The following is a 27,614-nucleotide window of genomic DNA, read 5'->3' as shown; positions in this document are numbered from 1 at the left end:
ATAGTCTGCGTGTGTATTTGTATGTGTGTAAAAAGCACATTACGCAAATGTTTGTAGAAAACAATTCAAAGCCACTAAACCGATTGTTTTTCCAGAGCTGCTGGAACTGCGGTCGCAAAGCCAGCGAGACGTGCAGCGGCTGCAACACGGCTCGCTACTGCGGCTCCTTCTGCCAGCACAAAGACTGGGAGAAGCACCACCACGTCTGCGGCCAGACCCTCCAAGCCCAGCCGCCGCCGCCGCAGGAGGGCGTCGCCGTCGCCGTCCCCGCCCCCGCCCCCGCCCCCGAGACCCCCGCCCCGGTCAGCTCCTCCGCGTGCACCCCCAGCAGCTGCGCCGGCAGCCCGGCTCCCACTCCGCCCGCGGCCCCTCGCTCGTCCACGCCGGGCACCCCGTCGTCGTCGTCCGCTCCGGACGGCCACTAGAGGCGCGCGCCCCCCCGTGCAGTATGCTAAGCTAACGCGGCTAACGGAGAACTTCCTTAACGTGGGTCATATTGACTCGCCTCGACTTTAATAGCAAAGATATTCTTTGTTGCCAATGAATGAATGTAAATAGACGCTCGCGCTCAGCGTTCTTGCGACTTGTCGTGGTGGTTTTGGTGCCCGTTGTTGTTGTTGTTGCAATTGTTGTCGTTAATGTAGCGTATTTTCCTTGTAAATAAGACTGCTCGCAGCGAAAGCGCCGTTGTCCCAACCCACTGAAAGGCTGAACTGAGTCAACCATAGACGGCGGGAAGGTTTGCCACTTGGTCGGTGTTTTCTTTTGACTTTTGGACGCACAAATCCGACATAAGCAAGCGCCATAGAGAGTATACGTCGGAAATGACAAATATTTCCGCAACACCGCAGTGGCGAGCACTCAGAATTCAAACGCGGCTCCCCCTTCAAGCCGGATCTACCGATTCCAAATTGAAACTGCCCAAACCTGCAGCCACTCCCATCCATCCATCCATCCATCCATTTTCTGAGCCGCTTCTCCTCACTTGGGTCGCGGGCGTGCTGGAGCCTATCCCAGCTGTCATCGGGCAGGAGGCGGGGTACACCCTGAACTGGTTGCCAGCCAATCGCAGGGCACATAGGAACAAACAACCATTCGCACTCACAGTCATGCCTACGGGCAATTTAGAGTCTCCAATTCATGCATGTTTTTGGGATGTGGGAGGAAACCGGAGTGCCCGGAGAAAACCCACGCAGGCACGGGGAGAACATGCAAACTCCACACAGGCGGGGCCGGGGATTGAACCCGGGTCCTCAGAACTGTGAGGCTGACGCTCTAACCAGTCGGCCACCGTGCCGCCGCAGCCACTCCCAACACCTGAAATAGTGTTGTCGTGTTCTTACGTACACAAGACACAAACGCAACCAAGACAACGTATTTTTGTTTTAGCACATTCCCGTAACTCCCTGAAGGGGAACCCGCAGTGTCGCGTTCTCGCTGAATTTGACAAAAAAAAAAAAACCAAAAAAAACGTCTTTACTTCTGGAGACGCAAAGCCGACAGAATCGAGCATCTGCGTCGAATTTCAGCAGATGTTTTCAGCAGACGGGTTCGCTAATTCTCCCTCCAGGAAACTGCGGCGTTGTGCTGTGTTCCAAAACTTTATATTGAATTTGGAGACAACTAATACAACAAACGTGCCTCCTGCATACGTGTTTTTTTTTTTTGTTTTTTTTTTTGGGAAAAGAGTCGAATCCAGTCATTCTGCCTGTGGTGTTGCTAAGATTTGGAATTTGGACTCTATGGTTGCCTCAGATGGGCTGGAGTTTTTTTCAAATGTTCCATTCCTGATTGGATTACTCATGCCCTCCTTGGATTTTGGACATTTCTTGCCACCGCTGGACAGACGGCCAGAATATTCTTCAGTATTTTATTTTATTTTTTTCTCACTCAAATTGCTGGACCGGAATGCCGATGGATTTGCAAGGAATGGAGCGAATCTCGAATGTCGGTCAATTTCCGACTCCGAACACAAAATCCACGTCGGCGAACTGCGGAATACAAATCCAGGATGCAAAAAAAAAAAAAAAAAACAGGACGTTTTGGATACGCGGGAAGTGAGGCCATTTTCTCGTCACACGGCCGGGAAGTGGCGGAAGACTACGTCGGGAATTCCGGAAGCTCATCACGTCCGAAATCCGCTTTCTTCGCTTACCTGCATATTCTTTTGAGACTTGAGTCTCATCTACGGTGGCCCCAAAGGTTATTTTGGACTATTTTGACAATTACAGATGATTGTCTTCATCCAGTGAGCCGTCAGAGCAAAAACAATCCGTTTTATCTCTTTGCGCTGCTTTCATCTGGCGTGTTCATGCTAGCACACCATCGTAGTTCTTCGCCCGAAAAAACGCCTGCGAAATTTCAGAGCTGCTACTCCAATCCGAGCCGGAAATTTTTCCCGACAACTAGCACGGAAACACTTGCTTTTTTTTTTGTTGTTGTTGTTTTTTTTAACCAAAATGTATTTGCACTGTCACAGATGTTCATTTTACAGCATGCTTGGTTGTTGTTGTTTTTGTTGTTGTTGTTTTTTTTTTTTTCATACATTAGCGTTAATCCCGTTTTAAATTGCAGAATGTACAAAAAAAAAAAATCAAATTTCAGCGTATTTCGACACGCTAGCTAAACTCGGCCATTCTCAGAAGAGACAATGGTGCATGACTCGACGTTTTGGTAGATATTTATTTTTTAGAAAAATGACCATAAAAAAACTAGGACAAAAAAATAGAGAATAATTTAAAAAAAATAAAAAAATAAAAAAAAAGGAATCTTAACTTTCCAAATGGCGGACACTCCGATTGACAGCTTTAACACTGCAACGCACCAGGTAACACACACACACACACACACTGTAAGCACGCATTAAAAACAGCCAAAGATTGTCACCAAGGACTAAAACCTGATTTATTATTTTTTTCTGGTGTCAAGTTGCCAAGCATCAAGTGTCATAAGAAGCTTTCAACTGATTGTTTGGAGCAATAATTTTGAACATTGTGTTGTTTTTTTATTTTTTTTCCCCCCCCAAAAAAAACAAGATTTACAACTTATTGGTTGGCATTTTCTCATTCCACAAAGTGATTTTTGCTTTTACTGCTTAAGTTTTTCTTACCTGAAAGAGGTATGGGAGGGCAACACTGAAAACAACAGTCACATTGAAAAAATGCAGTCGTAACATTTTTTTATGATAAATCGTAATTAGGAAAAACAATCCTATTTTTACAAGAATACTATTACGAGAAAACCAGAATGAAGTCGGCAAAGGGAAGAAAAAAAAAAGCCATAACTTTACAAGAGAATGTTGGTAATGTTGTGATATGTAAAAGTTTAAAAAATAAAAAAACAACGTAGTTTTACAAGAAAAAAAATTACGATCTTATTTAGTTGTTTTCATATTTGGACTTTTTTGTAATATGAACTTGTCGTCATATTTGGAGGTTTTACGACTTTTCACTTGTAAAAGTACGTTATTCTCGTAACGTCAGCTTTTTTATTGTAATATTGCAAGTCATAATGTTAGTCATTATGATGTAAATCATATTTTAATGAAAGTCATTACGTTACCACAAAAAATAAAATGACTTCATCTTGTAACCGTCCAACCTTTTTTTTTTTTTTTTTTCATACAAATTAATCTCATCACGATTATTGTTCTCATATCACGCCTCTCATTTCTAATCGTATTTTTTACAAATCGTCAAAATGCATCGAGAAGAAAATTGTTATAATATTTACGGGATTAAACAAAAAGGCGTTATATGGGGAAAATAACTGACAAGATTAGTTTGCATGTGAAAAATAGCAATATTACCAGAAAAAATGTTCCGAAGGTTTTTTTTTTTTTTCTCTCTCTCTCTCTCAACGGGGAAAAGTTTTTTTTTTTTTTCGTAATGTTGAGAAATTTGATCGTACCACTTTTTCTTGCTGGGTTACTTCTATTCAATCGGTGTTTAATTTGTCGTAATTAATTTGAGAAAGCTAATTAGCTGTTGCCTATGCTTTGCCGCGAGTCACCATTTAACCTGACACACACACACACAACATCACAAAAAGCATACACACAACGCACGCACACACGCATGCGCAACAAAATGTGACCTCAAATTAACGTCGTTCCAACACATTTCTGCATTGCTGAAGGCTTGAAAGTGTCCAAAAAAGGTGTTTTGACACCCCCGAAGCTGTGAAATACGAAAACAGCCCAGCTGTTTTGAAACGCATTTATTTTTAGTAGCCACAAAAAAAGTGAGTTGAAAAACAGAGAGAAAAATGTGCGCAAATTAGTTCGATGTTTCACTCTACCTCTTTTCCGCCAGTTCTGGTCTCGTCATGGACATGGAAAAAAACAACGAATGGTCACAAAAGAAAAGGAATGATGACAAAAAAACAATGAAACCCAAAGTCGAAGCTCATACAGCTGTGCAAAACCATATCAGCACTCGCTAACAATGCGGACCTCATAGATAATAAGTCAATGGAAATTCTTGTTTTTGCTAATTTTCGGGGGGAGGGGGGGGGGGGGGGGGTAACCTTGGTCCTTTTTTCACTTGACGTCTGTGGACGAATAAGTCAACACTTGTATAAAAAAAATTTAAAAAAAATTTAAAAAAATGTAAAAACACATTTTAGGCCTCAAAAAACATTGTCGTAGTTCTTTGCCCGACATCCCGAAAAAGTTCCGAAAAGTTGGAATGTTGCGAGGAAAAAAGTTGTGATGTTACGAGAATAGCAAAGTTGCGATTCTTTTTCCCCACTGTCGTATTACGAAATTCATGTTTTTTACGAGAATGAAGTTGGAATATTACAAGTCCCAACTTTTTTCTTTTTTCCCCGCAAAAGGACTTTATTGTCATGAAATAGTTTTTCTAGTAATGTTACAACTTTTTTTTTTCCTTAGAAATCTGACTTTATTTTCACAGCATTAACAAAATATATATTAATTTAGTCCTCAAAAGATCTTTGTTCTTTGCCTGATAAAAGTTGTAATGTTAAGAGGAAAAACTTTAAAGCACTATAACGATTGATTGTCCGCGTGTTTTAAAAAAAAAAAGCCGACATAAAGAATAATATAAAGATTTCTTTCTTTATAAAGTGGTAGTATTATGAGCATCAGGTTGCATTATTTTGAGAATGAATTTGCAATATTACAGGAAAAAAGGTTGACATTTTTTTTGTCATAATAATGCTCAACTTTATTTTCATAACATCACAACTTTTTTCTCTTAGCATTGGTTTTTGTTCTCATAAAAATCTGACTTCATTCTTGGAGTGTTTCAACATTTTGTTTCTCGTTTATGCTCATAAAACTTTTGTTCCTCCAAAGTCCCCCAAAAAATGGTTAAAGGCCGTGGCATCAATCCTGGGGGGGGGGGGGTTATTTAATTTCCTAAGAAATTTATGGGGGGGGGGAAAAAAAACGTTGTTGTGCAATACTTAATGGAGACCACAGCTCAAGAGAGCTTTCGCAGTCTCCTATGTCAGAACTGTGGTTTTCTTGTTGATTTGGTTTTTGCTTTTTTTGTTTTCAATTATTATTATTATTTTTTTATTGTTATGATGATGATTGCGTTCGGGGGCTGTAAACAAAATAGTCTGTCAGTCTGTGAATCTTTGCAGTATAATTCTGGTATTGATGTTCTCTTTATGGTGTAATAAAATATCTTACCTGACATTTTTGTTGTTTGTGAGCAGCACCATGCAGATTGTTTAAAAAAAAATTAAAAAAAATCTACAAAAAAAATGTACGAAAGACAAAACAAAAGCTAATAGATTATTATTATAATAATTTGTTTGGATATTTTTTAGATATTTTTTTAAGTCGCAAAAAATATATATAATAAAATGTAACAAAAAAAAATGTTAGCTTACTATTTTTGTAGTTAACTAAATCAGACACTTAAAAAGAATATACATAAAATTTAAAAAGTCGTTTGTATTTTGCTAGTTAACTACAAAAATATTTACATTAACTTTAAAACTTACTTAAATATTGTGCTCACAATGTATTTTTTAAGTAAAATAAAATGAAGTAGTAATAAATTTTAGGTCAACCTAATGTCTTTGAGTCAAACAAAATGTAAAAAAAATATATATATATTTTTTTAAATGCCACAGGATACCAAAAAGCGGCCTCCACTCTAATAGACTGAGGCGCTGTGCATTGATGCGTCATCCACGTCAATAAATAAACGCCTGGCCTGAAATAAAAGCCTACTTTTCCCACCTCAGCTATAAATATCAGGTGATGCAACTCAGGGATGCAGTCACCAAATAATGGACTGCCTTCCATATATACCATGCCTAAATTAATCGCTAGGTGTGTCATTAGCTTGGGAACAAGTAAACACCTCACCTCAAATAATTGCCTACTCTTTCCCCTTCAAAAATACTTGGTGCCATAAGATACCAAAAACCGGCCTCCACTCTAATAGACTGAGGCGTTGTGCATTGCGAGATGCGTCATCCACTTCAATAAATAAATGCCCGACATCAAATAAATGCCAAGTCTTTTCCACAGTCATAGCTGCCGCTTAAGTGTTGAGTTTGCAGTTGACAGCATTAAAATGTGCATGACTGCCCCCTACAGGAGAAAATGCAGACATGCTGAGGAGCTGAAGTCTTTTGGACACGCGACTACACGTCTGGCTGAAGGACGTCCAGCAGGCGTCCTCGCAGCTTCACAGATGTTGGCGCAGTCAAGCCTGCGGTGCCGCGGGCAAGACGCGGTCTAGAAAAACCTGCCGACCAGATGCCGCTTTCTGGTGCCCTCCCTCGCGTATGCCCGCTTCGCCCCTCCCCACCATTACGCTGGCCGTCGCATAACCTCGAGGTGCTGCTTGATGCTGTTTGCTGTCAGTTAGGCTGATGGCAGCATGGACTGGAACAGAAGCCCGACTCAACAGCTTTTAGTGTTTAATCTGAGCATGACAGAAAAAATAAACACCTCACCTTCTATAACACCTAGCCTTGGGGCGGCACGGGGGGGGGGGGAATCACGAAATTGTTTATAGTTACCAAATAGTGACCTCCACATACACAGGTGCCATGACTTCATTAATTGCCAGGTATAAATAACACCAACTGTTAACGCCTTACCTCAAATAAACCTCTCCTTATTAATCTCCCCTGGGGGAGAAAAAAATCACAGGTGGTGATGGTGCAAATATATTTTAAAATGTAGATGTAATGAACATGCATTTGTACAAATCATTTTCTCCTTTCTAAATAACAAACCTGCTAAGCATATAATAAATACCTTACCCATAATAAACACCTTTAGCTTATGTGAGCTTTGGATGGTGCTAACATGCTCGAATGTTCTTCCCTTTGTTTTCCCTTCTTGTATCTCAAAGCTCCTTCAGTGACGCTGCGCCTGCCGCCCCAAATGCAGTCAGCGAAAGGCTGATACTGCCCCATACTGGCAACTGCCGCTCTTAAAGCCGCCGCACCATCAATAAATAATGCAGTGTGGCTGTTCACGCGTGAGCGAGCCTGCATTTTACTGAGTGGCGGCTGTGTATTGATGGCACGTCTGTTTTCTTCTTCTTCTTCCTCTGCTCTCGAGGGTTCTTCGCCGTGAACAATCGATGCTAGCAGTGCTGTTGGGGGGAAACGAGCCCCCGGCATCAATCACCGCTTTGACGCGGCTGAGACTTGAGATCGGTGAGGCGTGTAAGAGAGCGTTACAAGCGACAAATTGCCATCCCCTCAATAATTGCGTGCGAAAGTCACAATGAGAAAATTGAAGCGAACACTATAGCACATCACAGCATTTCGCAGAAATTAGTGAATTCCTCAAATTGCTGCCAGGATGTTAATTATTTACTTCAGTATCATTCACAGTAACCTGCATTTAATAGAACTAAGGCATTTAGTAAACAGGATGCACTTTATTGGAACAAGTACATTTTTATGCTATTTGATCATTGCAAATGTTATAGTTGATAACACCTATTCCATTTTTTGTTTACCTAACGAGAAAAGGGCGGTGTTTATTTGAGGTGAGGTATTTGTTTGTTCAAGTACTCATTCATTCTTCCAGTAGAGAAAAGGGAGGTGTTTTATGTTGTAATTACGTCCACCGTAATGGCACTATGCCTGTAACGGTTCATAAGCCCGGCAACCAACTGAGGCGCAAACTATGCAACTCAAAGGGCAATTATTTGAGGTAAGGCATTCATTTTGTAATTACCTCCATTAAAGTGGCACTACCCGCTATCAGCGTTTCAAGTGAAGGACGGGTGTAGTAATCAATGGAGGCGCAAAATCCTGCAATTCATATGCCAAACTATAACGAGAAGTAAAGCCTTACTTGAGGTGAGGTGTTTATTTTCGTAATTACTAATTCCGTTATTTGCTTTTCCTGAAGGTAAAACATTTTGTGGAAGTGGACAATGCACCTGGCTATCAAATGAGGTGTAAAGTCTACCACTCGTAGGCTGCACCATAACAGAAATTTTTTATTTGAGGCAAGGTGTTTATTTTGTAATTGCAAACCGGTTATTTGTGTTACTGTTTTATTCGAAGTAGACAACGCACCTGGCTATCAATTGAGGCATAAACTCTGTCACTCGTATGTCGTACTATAACAGGAACTAAGGTGTTTATTGGAGGTGAGGTATTTAGATTTTAATTATATCCACCACAGCAGCACTCAACTTGCAGTTTTCTTCTCTTGAAAAATAAAATGGGGGCATTTATTGTAGGAAAGGCATTTAATTTTAAATTACACCCACAAAAATGATACTACCTGTTATTTGCTTTTCCTGAAGAGAAAACATGAGCTGTATATTGGAGGTGAGGCATTTATTTTTTCAGATTACATTTAGAGAACTTCAAATGATGTTGAGGTCGGAAGACAAATGCCACTTGGTGCCGTGGCCACTTTATCCTGCTTTGCTCAACGCCTCCCGCCGATGCAATGAGGCAGTCGCGCCAGGCCAGGCGCACGTTTCCACCAGGGATGATGCCCCAGCACCCCCCACGTCCCACCCAAACGCCACCCCTCACGGTAATTATATCAGCGCTGCAAAGAGGCTCATTAACATTTGCTCGGCATGTTGGGAATTTACAATCCCTTTTGTTTTCTGGTCTGTATGGCGCCTCCTCTGAGGATGCCGCCACCCCCCCTCATTTACATAAACGTCAATCAAGCTCGGCTACGCGAGTTGTGAAACAACGTAGCCATCTTGCGGACGTCGTCTTAGCCAAGTTGAACGAAACAAAAGGGCTTGTTGGGACAATACATTAGGTACACCAGCATTGAAGCGATTGAAGGATGGCGACTTTGCAGATTTGTGGATTAATTCTGTTACTCTCTTTGTTATTTGTCATGTTTATTTCCATTGTTCAAGGTGGCGGTTAGCATAACATGGGCGGACTTTTTGTTGCTGATTTCTAGCGTGTGTGTTTATTTCTGTTGTGCAAGGTGGCAGCACTGTGAATGTGATTTGACTTTTTGACGGATTTCTAGTCATGGTGTTTATTTCGAGTGTGCAAGGTATCAGTGAAATGGACTTTTTATGGCTTATTTCTAGTCGCCTGACTTTATTTCTATTATGCGAGGTGTCAGTTGTGTCGAATGAGGTGGACTTTTCGTGGCATATTTCTAGTTGTCATGTTTATTTCTATTGTGCAAGGTGGCTGTATAGTGAATACGGAGCACTTTTTTGTGCCATGTTTCTTGGGTGTTTTTTTTTTTCCTACTGTGCAAGATGGCTGTTATCATTCATAACATGCCAGGAAACATCGCAGTGACAATCTTAGATGGTGAGATGCGGGGGGAAAAAATGTCTCGGGAATGAATCTCGTTAGCCCGGGAAAATGTCAGGGAGACGCCGAAGTCCATTTCCGCGCCGCGCGTTCTTTTTCCTTCCACGCCGTCGGGAAATTGATTGAAACAAAATGTCACAATTATGCCCCGTCGCTCCCTGCTTCAATTATTCATCAATTAGGGCTTCGGCCTTCTTTTTTTTTTTTTCCCCATCCCTTCTCTCGCTCTGCTCTGAGCTGATTTCTCATGCAGTTTGCGCGGGATGTATGGCTCCCCTGCTGTTAACCAGTCCAAAGTCATTAGTTTCTGGCTTTGCAATTAAAGCTCATGCGTTATGCATGAGCCCTCAGCCCGGTGGACGCGCGTGCGCGCCGCGAGCTCCGCAGGCGTGGAAGGGAAATTAATTTGCCAGAAATGAACTTCTCTCTCACTCTCTCTGTTCTGTATCGCCCTCGCTGTAGGAAAAACTCCTGATGCTTGCAGCTGGAAGAGGAGATGCCATCCATGCCATCCAAGCCAAAGTGCAGGCGTAAGTACAGCTTAAAAAAAACAAAAAAAAACAAGTCATAAACATCAAAAATATACTGTACAGTAAATGTACAAAATAGAAATAGAATGTGTTGGTAAAACATGACAACAAATGTAAATGGATAGAACATGTTAACAGCAAAATCTATTTGAAAATAAATAAATCCATAAAAAATTTTTTAGAAACCATGTATACATTTTAAAATGGAAATAAATATATGTACATTAATTTAAATGTAACAGCCACAACCACAAATTATTTTGATGACTAAATTATGAACAACAAAAATATATTTTCCAGAAATTTATCACAATAACATTTTGAAAGGTTATATATACACTATATATAGAGAGAGAGGAAATCTATATTTAGTTAAAAATCTATTATATATCACAACTACAAAGTAGTCAAAGTGAATGTTTCTTTTTTTTTTTTTTTTTTGAATCAATTTTCTCGAAAACATTCATTTGTATGGCCATTTATTTCCACTTGTGGCAAAGCTTGATTTCTAACTAATAAGACGCTCAGACGCGGGCGTGCTTATTGGCTGCCATCTACTGGCACGTTTTCTTCTTTTCACGCCATCCAGAACATTCGGTGCAACGTAAGCACCAAAGTGTATGAACACATACTCAACAAATCAAAGGGCAACGCACGTCCATTCTTTTCATATTTTATTCAACTTTGATATGCTTCTGGAGCGTGGCTATTGTTTCCAACGTGCGCCCGCCCACTTCACACGGATGATGACTCATTTTCATTTTCCCCGGTAAGTCGCGATGGCCTCTCAGCTGTTGTCGGCCCGCTCCACCGAGTCGTAGTGCTCCCCCAGCCCGTAAGCGTGACGCATGTAGCTGTAAAGTCACACAAAACAAAAGAGAAGGCGAAATGAAATATGGGATTTTATTGAATTGTTTTTTTTGTTTATTGGAAGAGCTCACATGAGGGTGATCGCGTCCCCGGCGTGCTCCTCGCCGACGGTGACGGTCGGCGAGTCGGCCTGGACGACTTCGATGGGCAGCTGGAGGACCTTGCTCAGCGCTTGCAGCTGGAAAAAGAAACATTTGGAATATTGTTAGGAGATGTAATTAATCCCAAAATTTGGAGTTGAAGGGAATTTTCATGTGGTGGGAGTCGGTTATCATTTGGTGTAATTTAGCTTTTTTTTTTTTTTTTTTTTTGTTGTTGTTGCATTTTGTCAAAATGTTCCACGTCCAAAATTATTCATAGTCTTTTCTCAAAATCTTCTGAAGAAGGCTTCAGGTTCATATAAATGTATATATTGGTTGTGTGTGCGGGGTTTACAGACTCACTTCCAGCTGTCCGCCCCACGCTGCCGTGTGCTCCACGTCGCTACAGTACTTCTCAAAGTCATCTGCAAGGCAATTGACATGATTACTCGTATGATTATTATTATTACAGTGCTGTTTTTTCCCAGGAAAGGCAACACGTTGAGCTTTCGGGTACCTGCTGCGTACACGCCGCCCGTGTCGGGGTTGCTGAGGAACGGCAGGAAGTCGTCGGCGTGGCTCCGCATGTGCGCCGCCGTGCGACACCGCAGCTCCTTCACGCTCAACTCGGACTTCCGTCCAAAACAGCAACACGGAGGCATTTAATGACTCGTCTATAACTCCGCGCCGGGAACCCGTTGAGAAGATGATTTGAGATCCGATCGTTTTTAGTATATTTGTACCTTGTCCCGCCGCAGCAGCTGGTCCCGGATGGCGCGGTACATGCAGTGCCCGTCGGTGGAGATCTCCTTGATTTGGAGCCCCCGCCGCGACAGCTTCTCCGCCAGCTTGACGCCCTCCAGGTGGCGCTCTCCCCGCAAGTTCTGCACCTCGGCCTCCGCGATCCTGCTCTCGCGCTGGCGCTCCTGGACGGCTTTCTTGTCCTGTCAACGGCGCTCGTTAAAAATTCTGGAGTTGAATTTTTTTGGGGGAGGAGGCTTTTAAATTTGTGGCGCACCCTCCTCTTCTGGGCTTTGGTGACGCGGGGCTGCTGCTCAACCGTCTGCGCCTCCACCCCATTCAGCACCTCCTCCACCCCATTCAGCACCTCCTCCACCTTGAGAGAACATCCGTGGTGGATGCAAACGACTTCAAAGACTCGTATTCGAGCGGTACCTTCGCGTCGGACGCGGACTCGAGCCGGCGTAGCTCCTCGTCGTGCTTCTGATCCAGCTCGGCCTCCATCTTGGTGATCTCCTCCGTCATCTGCTTACGCCTCTTCTTGTCGTTTTTGGGGACGCTGTTTTTCATGCTCTGGATTTTGGCTGTCAAAAAAAAAACAACACAAAATTGAGTAGGGGTCAACCGATTATCATATTCTGCATTAACTAGTCATCATCGGCATCGGCCCTGAAAAAAAATCAAACGTATCAGTCTATCTCTAAATTTGAGTCAATCAAATGCAAAGTGAGCATGTAAAATATATAGCTTTAGGCTTTAAAATACAAAATTCTACCTTCACAAAAGTAGTAATACCCTTATTTTTGACACTGTTATACAGGTGTTAATTTAACAACATGCACTGTTAAATTAAGTATGGCTCAGTCCAGTCCTAAAAGCGACATAATAAAGATAGTGTTAAATGATCAGCTTAAACAGAAAAAAAAGAAGCTCATATAATATGTACCTTGCAGGTCCTTCTTCTCCCTACGATGCTGCTTTAGTATCATCTCCTCCGGCGTCTCCACATCCCGCTCGTCCATAATTCAAGAAGATGCTTGACGTGCGCTATGCGAAAATGTTAATAAGGCTACATGTTATATGTTTTAAAGTTTAAAATTAGACCGCATTAGTCGCAAAATATTCAATGAGGCGATAAATGAAACGTGTTTTGTGTTTGGGACCTTTCTTCCGCAGTGTCTCCTTCGCTTGTAGCACCAGCGACCACAAGTGGTCACAGCGCTCTTCTGGCCGGATGGGGTAATACAGACATCGCCATCGTTGTCCATTGTATAAGGAGAGGTTTTTAAAAAAAAAATAATAATTTAAAGTGAATGTTGAGGAAGTATAAATATATATAATATATAATATTTTTTAAATTACTAAGATGTACGAAAAATGTATTATTTTACCAAACATGGGCGCTGCCGTCCATATGTCTCTTTTGGTTACGTCACTCAGCTAGTGACGTTACATTGTAAGGGCGGAAAAATAACTAGTAAGGGCGGAAAAAGAGCTGCTTGTTTGTGTTTTGCTTCCAAAGGGAAGTTGCGAGAAGAAAGGGAGGAAGACGTGACGGCGGTGCATTTCCCAACTCATTTCTTCCTCCACGACAGATGAGCACCGAATCTGTGAGGACATCTGAACACATTTGACGTTCTAAAGCGTCGTCTGGCTCACAGGTTAGCCGCGTACATGACGTCACATTGGTGTTTTCCAGCTAGCCCTTTCGCTAGCCTACTCGGGCTAATGCTGCCGTTTTTTTTAAAATTATTATTATCGCTGTCAGCCTCGGAAATTCAATTGTAGAAAGAAAATCGCAGTATCTTGTGGACTGTGTAACCTGTTTTGGTGTTTTAGCTGTACTTTTACTAGGTAGCGATGTCCAGCCTGTGCTAACTAGCTAGCCAGCATGCTAACGTAGCTTGATTGTCCCTTTTAAAAAGAAAAAAATAAATACAATAAAAAAACCGTACGTGAAAACAAAAATAAAATGACGTTAAATATTGAATTGATTGTGTCTTTGCTCAGCGGGTGAGACCGAAAAGCGAAATGTTTGCTCTCCACAAGTGAGCTGACTTTCTATCAATGATAATAATGATACTTTTATCATACAAATATTGCACCGATTATTTTATTTATTTAACCAAAACTCCTTTATAAGTTTGTTGAATATAATAGTTGCCTCCCCCCCCCCCCCCCCACATCATTTATGGACAAACTACATGCCATTGCTTGTATTTTGGGTGTAGTAGGTATGGGTGTGTACCGATACCATGTATTGTTATGGGGGCTGCATCGGCCTTATTTCAAAATATCGGGTAATCGTGAAGGCTGCTGATAACAGCCACCAATACTTAACGCAATAAAGAAATTAAAAAAGGTTTGTTTTGACTGTACATACAGTACAACATCAAAAGTGGACCATTTAAACAAAGATTATTCGATTCTACAAGGACTTTTTTTGATGCGCTGAAGGTTAACATTCCAGAAGTCACACTTGAGGCGCTCACACACATTCGTTTGTGTGGGAATTAAACGGCAATTCCGCCTTAAATAAGTTACAAAGCGATGCGTGGTATGCGTGCCCACTGTCGCCGCTGTGTAAGAGGATCAAAATGCATACGGTGGCTGGAACTTGGGTGTTATGTTGTTTTTGTGGCATTTATCCACCCGTGCATGTTGCGCAGGACCGAGCAAAGGTAGGATTTTGTATAGCCTCCTGTAATTGGGTAATCAGATGATGTCCGTGTCTCCTGTGTCATAGCAAATAGTTTGTCTGGTAGTGATAATAGACAATTTCTCAATTTCAACTTTTTTTCTTAAAAAAATACAACTTTAGCAGAAAAAAAAAAATCGAACCATCGAGCGTCGACTGACCACTTCCCTCCGGTTGCAGCGAAAGGTGCCAATCGCGAGCGTTGCGATCCGAGCGGCGAGGTCATGGCCGGCAGGGGCGGGGCGACCAGACCCAACGGCGCTAACAAGATCTGCCAGTTTAAGCTGGTGCTGCTGGGCGAGTCGGCCGTGGGCAAGTCAAGCTTGGTGCTGCGCTTCGTCAAGGGACAATTCCACGAATTCCAGGAGAGCACAATTGGAGGTGAGTGGGAGGCGGCCACGTGGGCGTCGGCTCAGATGCTCCTTCAGACTGTGCTCGCAAAGAAAAATAGCAGATATGTATTCCATATAGCATTGTATATGAAAGTGTTGTTTAGAATGATGATGATGAAGATTTCGGAACTGAACTAACATTGTCTTTGAGAAATAATAATTTGCTGTTATTTAATTTATTCATTGACTTCAATTGCAATGATGGGTATATGCAACAATTTCCTTGAATTAATAAGACATTCTCATAAGGTTAGGACCTTTTATCTTGAAGACAGTATTGCAAAATTATAACTTCTTACCAAGGGGAAAAAATAATTTTTTTCTTAAAAATATATTCTTTTTTATTTTTTTTCCCAAAAGAATGAGATTTATTCTCTTTCCATAATTTTGTAAAATAAGATATTTCAGAACGCAAGTCCTCGCCAGTAGTTGTGACTTTCTTCATTGGGGGTTAAAAAAAAAAAAAAGCTTTTCTGGAATTAAAATTATTTAAAACTTTTTTTTTTTTTTTTTTTTTTTAAATCTCGCTTATTGTCACATAATTGCAACTTTTTCTTTGGAAAAAAATGACAAGCAGTTTTTTATTTTCTTGTTAAATTCAACCATAAATCGGGGACTATTACCACTATTTTAATCCCAACAATACAACATTCTCAAAATTATGATGTGACGACCTTTCCCGAAAAAAAAAAAAAATATTAGACATTCTTGCTTACGTATAACTTGACCCCTAAAAAAAAAAGTATGTATTTTTTTCTTGCATAAAAGACTCTTAACCTTTCACATCCTGCAGCTGTCCCAACACCGGAGTTGGTTTATTGTTGGATGATGTTCCGGTGTGGTTTGTGTCTCTCTCCCAGCGGCCTTCCTCACCCAGACGGTGTGTCTGGACGACACCACGGTCAAATTTGAGATTTGGGACACCGCGGGCCAGGAGCGCTACCACAGCTTGGCGCCCATGTACTACAGAGGCGCGCAGGCCGCCATCGTGGTCTACGACATCACCAACGAGGCACGCCCGATGCTCTCAGATTTTTATTTTTTTAGTTTTCCCCTTTTCAATAATTCATGACTTTTTATTTTCCACCTCAGGAGTCTTTTGCACGGGCAAAGAATTGGGTGAAGGAGCTGCAGAGGCAAGCCAGCCCGCACATCGTCATCGCCTTGTCGGGCAACAAGGCCGACTTGGCCTCGAAGAGGGCGGTCGACTTTCAGGTCAGTGGGCGTCAACTTTTTATAGCCATAAGCGTGTGTTTATTAAGGTGTGTTATTGTTTGACAGGACGCGCAGGCGTACGCCGACGACAACAGCTTACTTTTCATGGAGACGTCGGCCAAGACGTCCATGAACGTCAACGAAATATTTCTGGCCATTGGTAAGTCGCGGCGAGTTTAGCGGCTCGCTCGATGCCGTCCCGAAGAAATAACTCGAACAAATAACTGAAGGCCAAGACGCTCTCCACATAAATTGGACAGATGGAAAAACAAACACTTCAAATAAATAGAACATTCTGCCTCTGAGATTTACCTACTTTTTTTTTTTACTTGAAAAATACTGATTTTTTCCAAGGAAAACTAACTTAAAAAAATACCGAATTTTCCTTGAAAAATTATTTCATCACAAATATATATATATATTTTTTTAAACTTGAAAATGTACATTTTTGTTTTTTTACTAAAATATTTTCGCCCTAAGTACAGATTTTTCTTTAACTTTTTTTCCTCAAAATAATAACTTTCCCCCAAAAAATTGACTTAGAAAATTCTGAAAAATTATTTTTTGAACTTGAAAATATACATTTTTTTCCTCAAATCAATACTAACCTTTTTTTGTAAAAGGAAAAAAATACATTTTCCCTAAAAACATAATCTCCCCCCCAAAAAAATCCACTTTTTACTCAGAGAAATACTGACCCTTAAAAAAAAAAATGTAATAAAATTCCACCCATTTTTTTTGGAAAAATAAATAAATAAATACTGTTTGGGGGAAGAAAGAAAAAAACGTTGCCCACTTGCATAAAATACAACTTTATCTATATTACAAATAGTTCATCATTTTTTAAGTTCGAGGTGATGGAAATGTGTATACTTTTCATAACAAATGCACATGATGATTTTTTTTTTTTTTCTCTCTCTGCCAGCCAAACGATTGCCCAAGACGGAGCCCCAGTCGGCGGGCGCCAACAGCGGCGGGCGAAACCGCGGCGTGGACCTGGCGGAGGCGGCGCAGCCCGCCAAGGCGCCGTGTTGCAGCAACTAGAGCGCGGCCGAAAGCGGCTCGGAACCTATCGTCATGGTAACCCGTACGGAAGCGCTGCGCCTCGTGGCCGATTGTTGGCGGCGGAGGCGGTGCGGGACATTTAGGTTGCTTGTGTTGCTCCTTCGTTAATTAGCTGGACCTAGCGGAGCGTTTATTAGCGTTTGATTGGACTAAACGGCACGCGGGCCTCACCGCTGCGATCCTAACACCGCTCTGCTGTTTTTCAATGTACGGTGGTGCCTTGACTTACAAGCGTGGTCACGGAACAAATGAAACCAAAACACTCTTGATCGGAAAAACTAGCATTCTATAATATTCTTCTTCTTTCCCTTTGGGCTTGTCACAGCGCGTCATCCTTTTCCATGTCACCCCATCTCCTGCATCCTCCTCTCGAACACCAACTGCCCTCACGACGTCCATCAACCTTCTCTTTGGTCTTCCTCTCGCTCTCTTGCCTGGCAGCTCCATCCTCATCACCCTTCTACCAATAGACTCACAATTTCTCCTCTGGACGTGTCCAAACCATCCAAGTCTGCGCTCTCTAACTTTGTAACTTAATTTTGCCGGACGTTGTTAACCCGGGCCACGACCGATCCGGTATGGAATTCGTTGGATGAACGCTCATATTTGTTTGCCAAAGTTTGAAGCCGGATGCCCTACCTGACGCAACCCTCTGCATTTATCCGGACTTGGGACCGGCCTACAGTTTGCACTGGCTTGTGCCCCCCATAGGGCTGCATTAGCATTCTATAATATTATACGTTATAAAAATATTCAATAAAAAACACAATTCATGAGAAAGTAAATCATTTGTACATCTTGAAAATTCAATGGGCATTGTGCTGCTCCTCCCGGTGTGTGCACCTTGGCCACCAGGAAGCAGTATAATACGTACATAATAAATACACGAAGAAGACGGCCACAACCGCTCAGTAAGCTGCAGTCATATTAGTCGTTTTTTGCGTTGAATAAAGAATGCATATGCATTACCGCGACCTTGGTGATAGTTTAATTAGCCCATAAATGGTGTTTTGCATTGTGTGTTAGCATTTAGCTAATGGACTTTTGTAAGACAAAGTCAGCGTGGTTTGGTTTGGCCTCTCATTGGAAGAATTGTTCACTATCTGCCAAACTGCGGCTTGTTGTCAAGTCGGCTAGCTAGCAATCGTAACGCAAGACAAAAACAAACAAAAAAAATCATCAAAGCAATCGCTCGTATCGCAAAAAAATGATAAATCGGGTCACTTGTAAATCAAGGCAGCACTGGATGATGATTGTCTGCGCTGCAGTCAAATTGCGCACACGCAACTCGTCGAGGAGCATTTGCTGCCCCCCGGTGGCTGCGCGACGCACCTGCGAGAACCCAAAAAAAGCCTCGACTTGTACGGGACATTTTGGATTGCGGCTTTGTGCGAACCTTTTGGCTTCGCTGCAGACTTTTTCTTCCCGCTCACCGGACCCGCCGCAACACCTGCGACGACAATTTACGATATTCTGAAAACAGCAACGAAAATTTGTAATCTGTCGCTTCGCATCGGCCCCATTAGAAAGTGCTTTGATCGTCAGAGGTGCCCATTTTTTTTTTTTCATATTTATATACGTTATGTACCACTTTTTACATGCCTTGCACTAATGACTCACAAGTATATATCATCGTGTCCTAATCACAGCCAGTGTGTTATAAATAAATATAAATATATAAATAATATACTGTAAATAGGGTGTTGTCGATTTAGCAGTCTAGCGATTAAAAAAAAAAAAAAAAAAAAAGTTACTATATGCCGGGGTTTTTCTTCTCATTGGTGGTCTTTTCTTAATGTATGTGGTGTCATTAGCCCTCCTGTTTAAAAAAAACAAACAATAAAATAATCATTTTCAGCTTAAAAGTCTACTCAACATATACAATGAAAATGGTTCATATCACGCATTTGCACATTAAATATAACGAAATTCACTTTTCAAATTAAGACTTTAATCTCATGGAGACTTTTTCCTTGACATTGTTGTTTTATCGTCCCATTAAATTACAATTGTAATTTTATACTAATCTGACTTTTTTCCTAGAAAAACATGCCAACTATTTTTTTCCTGAAAAAAACACTGCCTGGAAAAAAAAAATCTATAAAAAATGTGGACATTTTCAAAAATAACTTTTTCACTGGAGGAAATTAAAATGAAATTAGAAAAAATCTGAGGAAGGGGGGGGGGACCTTTTTCCTTTTTTAAAAAAAGAAGAAAAAAAAACAATAATAATAATACAACAATAATACAACAAAAAAAACAGTTTCTCTTAGTGACTCCACATTTTCTCATTGAATTCAAACTCTGATCATTATTCTTTATTTTAATTTTAATTTATAGTGGAAATACAAGCAAACATTTTTCTTGAATTATCGTTTATATCATAAATACGATTTTCCTTCTTTAAAAATACTTTATGATCCAAAAAATTCTAAAACATTTTTTTGTAGAAAATTTTAAAAATACTGTTTCTCTTAAAATATGTAGATATGTAACTTATTTTAAAATAAATTGTGCGTGTTCAAAAATGTACAATTGCATTGTAGTTATTTCTTGAAAATTAGATTTTTTTTCCCTTTAGAAAATACTTTTTCTTATTTAAAAATACTTTTTTTCTCAAACAATACAACTTAAAAAAATATCTCATACTTAAAAAAATATATATATATTGATAATACTAATCTTTTAAAATATATGCAGAGAGAATGTCTTTCAAAACATTATTTAAAAATATTTAGTTATTTTTTAAATATTTTTCTTAGACATAGTAGTTTTCTTATGTAAAAAAATCTAACATTTATTAATCATAATTTATTGTCATAATGTATTTATATATATAATAGTTAAGACATAGTCAAATGAAGGTCACGTGCCCTGGGCTGTCAGACGGCTCGACCTTGAAACGGTTGTGCGACGCGAAGCGAGCGTTGTGATTGGCTCCCTGGTCTCCTTCGCATTGACGCCTATTGGGCGTCCTCGCCGCAGCGCCCCCCACAGGCGGAAAATGGCAGCGCGCGCTCCACTTCGAAAAGAAAGCTGAGCGAGCGCCATCTCTGATCCTCCGCTGGCGGACTAGCGCGGACGGACGGCGGCCGGGAGAGCGAGAGAGAGAGAGAGGGGGGGGGGGAGGCGCTCGACGACCACCGCCGCCACCGCCGGGAGGAGGTGGACGGAGGAGGGGGGGGTGTCGCTCCCCCTCCGTCGGGATTCGCCGCCGCCGAGAGGCACGTCCATGGCCGACAGCAGCGCGGGGATCGAGCAGGGCTCGCCGGCCATCGGCGCCGTGGGCTCGGCTCCGGCCGCTCCGGGTCCCGGCGGCGCCGACGAGGGCTCCGGCGCCGCTGGAGGCTCCGCGCGGATCGGCGTGAAGAAGGCGCAGCTCCGCTCGTCGCCTCGGCCCAAGAAGCTGGAGAAGCTCGGCGTCTATTCGTCCTGCAAGGTGGGCTCGCCTCCCCGATATTATCTTATGATTATTGTTGTTGTTGCTGTTATTATTATGATCGCGGTCAAGGCGACTTTTGTGCATTTTGTTTCGCTTTAGCTGGCTGCAAATGCAAGCCCGAAGCCACGAGTGCGCTAATGCACGTTTGCATGCACGTTTGTGCAAGAGCGTAAAAAAAGAAGAAGAAGAAGAAGAAGAGAGATTTTGAAAGGTTTCCAGCAGAGTTCCCAACACGGGCCTTCCCTTGTGCAGGCTTGGTTTCACAGGGGGGGGGGGGGCGGGTGTAAACATTGGGCCAAAAACAAAGGGGAGGGGGTGCTTCCTAACGGGAACGCGTTCTACTGCTCCACGGCTACTTGGAAATAACATGGCCTGGAGCACTACACTCGTACTATTGAGATTATTCGGCGCTTTATGCAGCGACGGTCTTTGTTTTGACAGCCTGGCAGCTGCTGGCCAAGCGAAGGGGGCGGAGTTTGTTGTTGTCTCCAAGCGCATGCGCAGTTGAGCGCTCCCGCCTGCCTCCAGCGACTTTCATTCGATTTCCATTTGACCCGCGTCGCGCTCAGCTGTCGCTTGCAACACGACGGTTGCTTTATTTAGCCACGCGAGAAGTTGTCGACGTTTTAACAGCAAAGTCAGGAATTCATGATGGGTTTTGTGTGCGTGTGGGGGGGGGGGGGGGGGAAGTGTATTTTGCGGACATGAAAGGCAATTTTTAAGATGAAAAGTTGTCACGTTGATTGGTTTGAGAAAAAGCTTTCGGGGAGGGAAAAAAGTGCGCATTTCTCCAAATAAAATAAGAGTGTTTTTCTTTCGAGAGAGAACATTTTTCTTATTTGAGGCGGAAAAAAAGTCGGATTTTTCCAAGGAAACGGCACAATGTGAGAAAATGTTTTTAATTATGCAAGCAAAAAAAGTGTTTTTTTTAAATAAATTTTTTTTGTTTTTTTTTAGAGATTATTATATATATTTTTTGTTTTTGTTTTTTGGAGGAAATAAAGTTGCATTCATTCAAGGAACTAAGGTCTTATTCCTAATGTTAATGCAACGCATTGTGGCAGCGCCCTAATCCATCTGTGCAGTAGTCTCCAGCTGCCAACGTTTTTTAGCGCTTTCTTTGACGACGCTAATGTGGTCGCCGCCAGGCGGAGGGCGCGTGCAAGTGCAACGGCTGGAAGAGTCAGAACCCGCCGCCGACGCCGCCGCGCAGCGAGCAGCAGCAGCCCGTCGCCGTCAGCCTGCACGAGCCCTGCCGCAGCTGCTCGCACACGCTGGGTGCGTCTGCGTCAACGCGCCGTCGCCAAATCTCTCATGTCCAAAAAAAAAAAAAAACACCAACCCAAAAACAATCATTTCATGTGTTTTGAAATGTCTGTTATTTATTTTATTATAGCCTTTTTAATGTTTTTCGTCCCAGGTGATCACGTGAGCCATCTGGAGCTTGTTCCCGAGGACGAGATCAACCGGCTGCTGGGCATGGTGCTGGACGTGGAGCACCTGTACACGTGCGTGCACAAGGAGGAGGACGCCGATACCAAGCAGGTCTACTTCTCCCTCTTCAAAGTAAGCACGCAAAATATCCAAGCACGGCCGCTTTTCAAAAGCGAGCTCGCGGTGGATTTTGGAGGAATGTTTTTTTTTTTTTTTGAAGAACAAAAAGTTGTACTTTTCAGTGATAGTAACAGTATAAAAAAATAGTAAATAGTATTTATTTGAGGGAAAAAAAGTTACTTTTATTTTATTTTTTTTACCCAAAGAGAACAAGTATATTTATTTGAGGGAAACAAATCTTCCAAGAATGTTTTTTTTTTTTCCTTATATAAAAAGGAAAGCACTTTTTCTTAGATTTTTCCATGGAACTAAAGTTGCATTTATTCAAGGAAAACAGTCACAATCTGACAAGAATAATAATATTATTTTTTGGAGAATTTCATATTATTTACTTGATAAAAGTCACTAATAAAGAAAAAATGTTTAAATTATTTGGATGAAAGGTCACACTATAATTTTTTTTAAGTTTGTTAATTCATCTAAGAAAAAAAAAAAAAGTCCAAATTTTCAGAGGAGTTAAAGTTGCATTTATTCAAGGAAATTTATTTGAGGGGAAAAAAAATCGCAATCTGAGAAGAATAAATGTCTTTTCTCCTTTTTTCAATAATGGTGTCTACTTGTGCCTCTTCCGCGTCAAGTTAGCTCCAAAGAACAGGAAAGTTCAAAGTAAGCGCAGAAAAGACACAAAATGTCAGTTGACTGAAGCGGGCCAGAGCAAAGCGCGGTTTCCTCGTTGACATTTACGAGACGCGTCGGCGAGCGCCTCCGGTCGGCCCGAACGTGCCATTTCTTTTTTCCGAGTCATCCCCCGCGCTCGAGCGCGCTTCGGATTGTAAGAAGGTCGCCGCTCCCTAAAGGAACGACGGTGACGTTCCGATGACGGCGAGTGATGTTTGCGTCGCTCTCGCAGCTGCTGAGGAAATCCGTCCTGCAGATGGGCAAGCCCACGCTGGAAGCGCAGGAGAGCCCGCCCTTCGAGAGGCCCAGCATCGAGCAGGTAGTCGCGCGACGGCGCCGAGCCGGTCGGCCGAGTCGCTCTCAACGCGCTTGTTCACGTGTTAGGGAGTCAACAACTTCGTGCAGTACAAATTCAGCCACCTGCCGTCCAAGGAGCACCAGACCATCGTGGAGCTGGCCAAGATGTTCCTCAAGCAGATCAACTTCTGGCAGCTGGAGACGCCGTCGCAGAGGCGCCAGAGACTCCCCAACGACGACACGGCCGGATACAAGGCCGACTACACCAGGTAGCGAGCGTCGCTAGTCGCGACGGCCGACTCCTGGACTCGACGCGTGTTTTTGTTTTTTGTTTTGCAGGTGGCTGTGCTTCTGCAACGTGCCGCAGTTCTGCGACAGCCTGCCGCGGTACGACACCACGCAGATCTTCGGCCGCACGCTGCTGCGCTCCGTCTTCACCGTCATGCGCAAGCAGCTGCTGGAGCAGGCCCGGCAGGAGAAGGACAAGCTGCCGCCCGAGAAGAGAACGCTCATCCTCACGCACTTTCCCAAGTCAGACGGCTGAAACGAAAGCCACAAAATTCCAGGCTGAATATTCAGCCGTCTATTGTTGTTGTTGTTGTTGTTGTTGTTTTCAGGTTCTTGTCCATGCTGGAGGAGGAAGTCTACAGCCACAGCTCCCCCATCTGGGGCCAAGAATTCTCGGCAGGAGCCCCCGGGGGTCAGATTCCCGTCCACACGGGTAACTCGCACATCCCCGCCTCACTCCGCATAAACGGCGATACGGACCGAGCCACGAATAGCCGAAATCCACATATGATTGACAGCCATTATAATTGTATTGGGGATTTTTGTATTAATTTTTTTTAAACTCCAAAGATTTTTGATAAGCAGGGATAAACCCCACATAAGTGTTATCAGGATTGCCTCCTCCGCCCCCCCCCAAAAAGTCAAAACACAAAGAAAAACCATCTGCGCCGACGTGAATCCGGAGGTGCCAAACCGCAAGTCGGCGGCGGTCCGCTGTATGTGTCAAAGTCAGTAAGTGGCTGGACGTAGGTGTGCGTGCGCAGGTCAAGAAGTACCTGCAGATGTTTGCAGGTGGACATAAGAAAGAAGTAGATGGACGGAAATCGGCAAGAATCAAACTTTTCCGCCTCTCTATTTACGCTTTAGTGGTCAGTGCGCCCCCAGTGGCCAGGCCCTTGTACTACAGCATCAGCCCAGCGTCGTCCGTGGACCTCTCGAGCGGCGCCGGCAGTCCAGCCAGGAAAACGTCTACGGCGCTCGAGCCGGCCGCCGGTACGGTACACAAAGTGCGACTGCGACGTCCTCGGCCGACACGTTGCCAGCCGTCGTGTTTTCGTTGCAGTCGGCGAGAAGCGCAAGCCGGCCGAGCCGCTCCCCCAAGAGGGGAGCAAGCGGCCGAGGGTGCTGGGCGACATCCCCGTGGAGCTCATCGACGAGGTGATGGCGACCATCGCCGACCCCGCCGCCGTCCCGGAGGTGAGCGCCGCCACTCCATAGCCGAGTCCGGACCATCGAGGACGTTAACGTTATCCGCCGCCGGCAGACGGGCCTGCTGTCGGCCCACTCGGCCCGGGACGAGGCGGCGCGCCTGGAGGAGCGGCGAGGCGTGATCGAGTTCCACGTCATCGGCAACTCGCTGAACCAGAAGCCCAACAAGCGGATCCTCATGTGGCTGGTGGGCCTCCAGAACGTCTTCTCGCACCAGCTGCCCCGCATGCCCAAGGAGTACATCACGCGCCTCGTCTTCGACCCGTGAGCCGCGGCCGCCGGGCGCCTTCTCGCCCGAAACGGGTTTGGGTTCATTTTGTCGCTTTGGACAGGAAGCACAAGACGTTGTCGCTGATCAAGGACGGTCGCGTGATCGGAGGAATCTGCTTCCGGATGTTTCCTTCGCAAGGCTTCACTGAAATCGTCTTCTGCGCCGTCACGTCCAACGAGCAGGTTAAGGTGAGCTGACCTACGTAAAATTTCAGATCATTGAAAGAACAATGATGATTCACCGATGTGTCAAACTAACGCGGTGTAGCGCCGACTACTGGCGAGGAGGACTTACTCCACATCCGATTTTTGTATTTTTTTGCCTTAAGTATCGGCAGCCTACACGAGTACCCGATACCTTGAAATAAGGCCGTATCGGCCCGATACCGAAACCTGGTATCGGTACTCGCCCATCACTAATATATACATGTACTAACTACATGTCGCAACACAAAAAAAAAAAAAAACATTTGATAAATCTGAGCTTTTGTGGTGATTTTTCAATTGTAGCTCAAAAAGTAATCATGCAAATTTCCAACTGTGAAACTGTGATTTAATGACACATTTTCCCCCCAGTCACGTAATGGACGACAATTACGTACATTTTGTAATTCAATGATGTCATTTGTTACTCGGCAACACTGCACTATACATTAGCTGTACATTTACTGACTTCCATACATTCCTATTTACGTCTACTGCATATACACGCGCAGACTCCTAGCGAAATCGTACTCAAATGGGTCTTTTTTGTTGGTTTTGTTTTTTAAGGGCTACGGCACCCACCTGATGAACCACCTGAAGGAATATCACATCAAGCACCACATCCTCAACTTCCTCACCTACGCCGACGAGTACGCCATCGGCTACTTCAAGAAGCAGGTAACCTCGCGGCCGGCGCCGGCTCCCCCGCCGACGAGGCTCGCTGACGCGGCGCCGCCTTCCGCCAGGGTTTCTCCAAGGACATCAAGGTGCCCAAGGCCAAGTACGTGGGCTACATCAAGGACTACGAGGGCGCCACGCTCATGGGCTGCGAGCTCAACCCCAGCATTCCCTACACCGAGTTCTCCGTCATCATCAAGAAGCAAAAAGAGGTGCGTTTGCGAGTGTGTGCGTGCGCGCGCGACTTTTGTCTGGAGCGGTGTACTACGACTCGTCCTCGTTCAGATCATCAAGAAGCTGATCGAGAGGAAGCAGGTCCAGATCCGCAAAGTCTACCCGGGCCTGTCGTGCTTCAAGGACGGCGTGCGGCAGATCCCCATCGAGAGCATCCCGGGCATCCGTGCGTCATCCCGCCCGCCTTCCTTCCATCCTCCCTTTATTTCTGACCTCTGACCTCTTTGCGTCCGCCCGCAGGTGAGAGCGGCTGGAAGCCGCCGGGGAAAGGGTGAGTGAGCGTCGGCCGAGACTTTAGGGCGCTGGATGACGTCGGTTTTGTTTGTAACGTTGACGCGGTGGCCGCAGGAAGGAAGCCAAGGACCCCGAGCAGCTGTACGGCGCGCTCAAGAGCATCCTGACGCACGTCAAGGTGACGCGCGGCCGACGTTCCGGCCGGCCGGCCTTCGCGCCAGCTTTGTGTCGGTTCTCATTTTTCATTTGGGTTGCCAGAGTCACCAAAACGCGTGGCCCTTCATGGAGCCGGTGAAGAAAACGGAGGCGCCGGGATATTACCAGGTCATCCGCTTCCCAATGGGTCAGTCCAACGCTGTTGTCCTCGCAACAAAAACACGATGGCGTTGGGGGGAAAAAAGGCCATTTTTTTCCACACACCATCATTTAAAAAAAAAAGATTTTATTGTTTGTATGTTTAGACCTGAAGACGATGAGCGAGCGTCTGAAGAGCCGCTACTACACCACGCGCAAACTCTTCATGGCCGACATGCAGCGCGTCTTCACCAACTGCCGCGAGTACAACCCGCCCGAGAGCGAGTACTACAAGTGCGCCAACCTCCTCGAGAAGTTCTTCTACACCAAGATCAAAGAGGCCGGGCTCATCGACAAGTAGATCGCCGCCGTCCTGCCAAAAACCGAGCGAGGAGAAGTCGCTCTCCTCATATGAAAATGTACATAACATCTATTTTGTTTCATGTAGGGCAGCCGTGTGACTATCAAAAATTGCACTTTTGATTCTGTGTGTATTTCCTTTCCTGACAATTTGACTGCTGTTAACCGATTTAAATTAAGTCTTAATTTATTCTCTCTGATATATTTTTGCTGCAGATAGAGATTGACAACTTTATACTTTGTGCAATACGGTGTAGTTTTTCTGTTTTGTATAAAGAAAAAAAAAAAAAAAAAGATTTTTGTAAGAGACTCTTTGTACAGTGGATTTTAACGACGCAGTATTAGTCGCTTTTACAGACGGAATAAAAACTAAAAGGCTCGTTGAAGTGGGAGTCTTGTATATTGAGCGTCTTTGAAAAGCGCAATGTGTTTTGTCACATTTAATGACAAAAGATAATTTCACTGCAAAATGCAACATAAGCGATTGTAAAACAAATATTACATGTAGTTTTT

The 27,614-nt window shown here is 43.6% G+C and overlaps 4 protein-coding genes across 11 annotated transcripts in view; 3 read left to right on the top strand and 1 right to left on the bottom strand.

Annotated features, from left to right (window-relative positions):
• runx1t1 (RUNX1 partner transcriptional co-repressor 1) overlaps positions 1–5,666 on the top strand; it is a 36,634-nt gene extending 30,968 nt beyond the window's left edge. For all 4 annotated transcript variants that reach the window (XM_061760365.1, XM_061760366.1, XM_061760364.1 and 1 more), the window contains one exon: positions 96–5,666. In XM_061760365.1, coding sequence (XP_061616349.1) covers positions 96–425 — 330 coding nt within the window. In that variant the 3' untranslated portion in view covers positions 426–5,666. The remainder of the gene's footprint in view (positions 1–95) is intronic.
• A 5,293-nt stretch (positions 5,667–10,959) lies between these two features.
• otud6b (OTU deubiquitinase 6B) lies at positions 10,960–13,213 on the bottom strand. Of its 2 annotated transcripts, XM_061760223.1 has the most exons (9): positions 13,153–13,213; positions 12,936–13,036; positions 12,425–12,573; positions 12,267–12,365; positions 11,992–12,192; positions 11,766–11,880; positions 11,612–11,673; positions 11,240–11,346; positions 10,960–11,152 (listed from the first exon to the last, which is right to left on the bottom strand). In XM_061760223.1, exons 2-9 carry the CDS (start codon positions 13,009–13,011, stop codon positions 11,086–11,088), a joined length of 876 nt encoding a protein of 291 aa, XP_061616207.1. In that variant the 5' UTR covers positions 13,012–13,036; positions 13,153–13,213; the 3' UTR covers positions 10,960–11,085. The 2 variants fall into 2 exon arrangements, with proteins under 2 accessions (XP_061616207.1, XP_061616208.1); XM_061760224.1 differs by lacking the exon at positions 12,267–12,365 and having other exon boundaries at positions 12,936–13,189.
• Positions 13,214–13,447: 234 nt separating this feature from the next.
• On the top strand, positions 13,448–18,327 carry LOC133471060 (ras-related protein Rab-5A-like). 4 transcript variants are annotated; one of them, XM_061760227.1, is made up of 7 exons: positions 13,449–13,650; positions 14,868–15,068; positions 15,940–16,091; positions 16,172–16,294; positions 16,361–16,454; positions 17,220–17,381; positions 17,685–17,825. In XM_061760227.1, the coding sequence occupies exons 2-6, from the start codon at positions 14,912–14,914 to the stop codon at positions 17,336–17,338; spliced, it is 645 nt and encodes a 214-aa protein (XP_061616211.1). In that variant the 5' UTR covers positions 13,449–13,650; positions 14,868–14,911; the 3' UTR covers positions 17,339–17,381; positions 17,685–17,825. The 4 variants fall into 4 exon arrangements, with proteins under 4 accessions (XP_061616209.1, XP_061616213.1, XP_061616211.1 ...); XM_061760226.1 differs by having other exon boundaries at positions 13,450–13,650; positions 17,220–17,374; positions 17,685–17,824; XM_061760225.1 differs by lacking the exon at positions 16,361–16,454 and having other exon boundaries at positions 13,448–13,650; positions 17,220–17,374; positions 17,685–18,327.
• A 2,043-nt stretch (positions 18,328–20,370) lies between these two features.
• kat2b (K(lysine) acetyltransferase 2B) lies at positions 20,371–27,487 on the top strand. Its single transcript, XM_061760148.1, has 18 exons — positions 20,371–20,798; positions 21,950–22,079; positions 22,222–22,367; positions 23,266–23,352; positions 23,418–23,599; positions 23,670–23,861; positions 23,948–24,051; positions 24,486–24,611; positions 24,682–24,815; positions 24,883–25,091; positions 25,160–25,286; positions 25,869–25,979; positions 26,048–26,191; positions 26,265–26,379; positions 26,454–26,484; positions 26,562–26,625; positions 26,706–26,790; positions 26,909–27,487. Exons 1-18 carry the CDS (start codon positions 20,592–20,594, stop codon positions 27,100–27,102), a joined length of 2,388 nt encoding a protein of 795 aa, XP_061616132.1. The 5' UTR covers positions 20,371–20,591; the 3' UTR covers positions 27,103–27,487.
• Positions 27,488–27,614: the final 127 nt, after the last annotated feature.

The sequence above is a fragment of the Phyllopteryx taeniolatus genome, chromosome 21 (genome assembly GCF_024500385.1).
Source record: "Phyllopteryx taeniolatus isolate TA_2022b chromosome 21, UOR_Ptae_1.2, whole genome shotgun sequence".
Taxonomy (NCBI): Eukaryota; Metazoa; Chordata; class Actinopteri; order Syngnathiformes; family Syngnathidae; genus Phyllopteryx; species Phyllopteryx taeniolatus.
The sequence above is the reverse complement of the archived record's forward strand: the minus strand, read 5'-3'. Positions and strand labels throughout refer to the sequence as shown.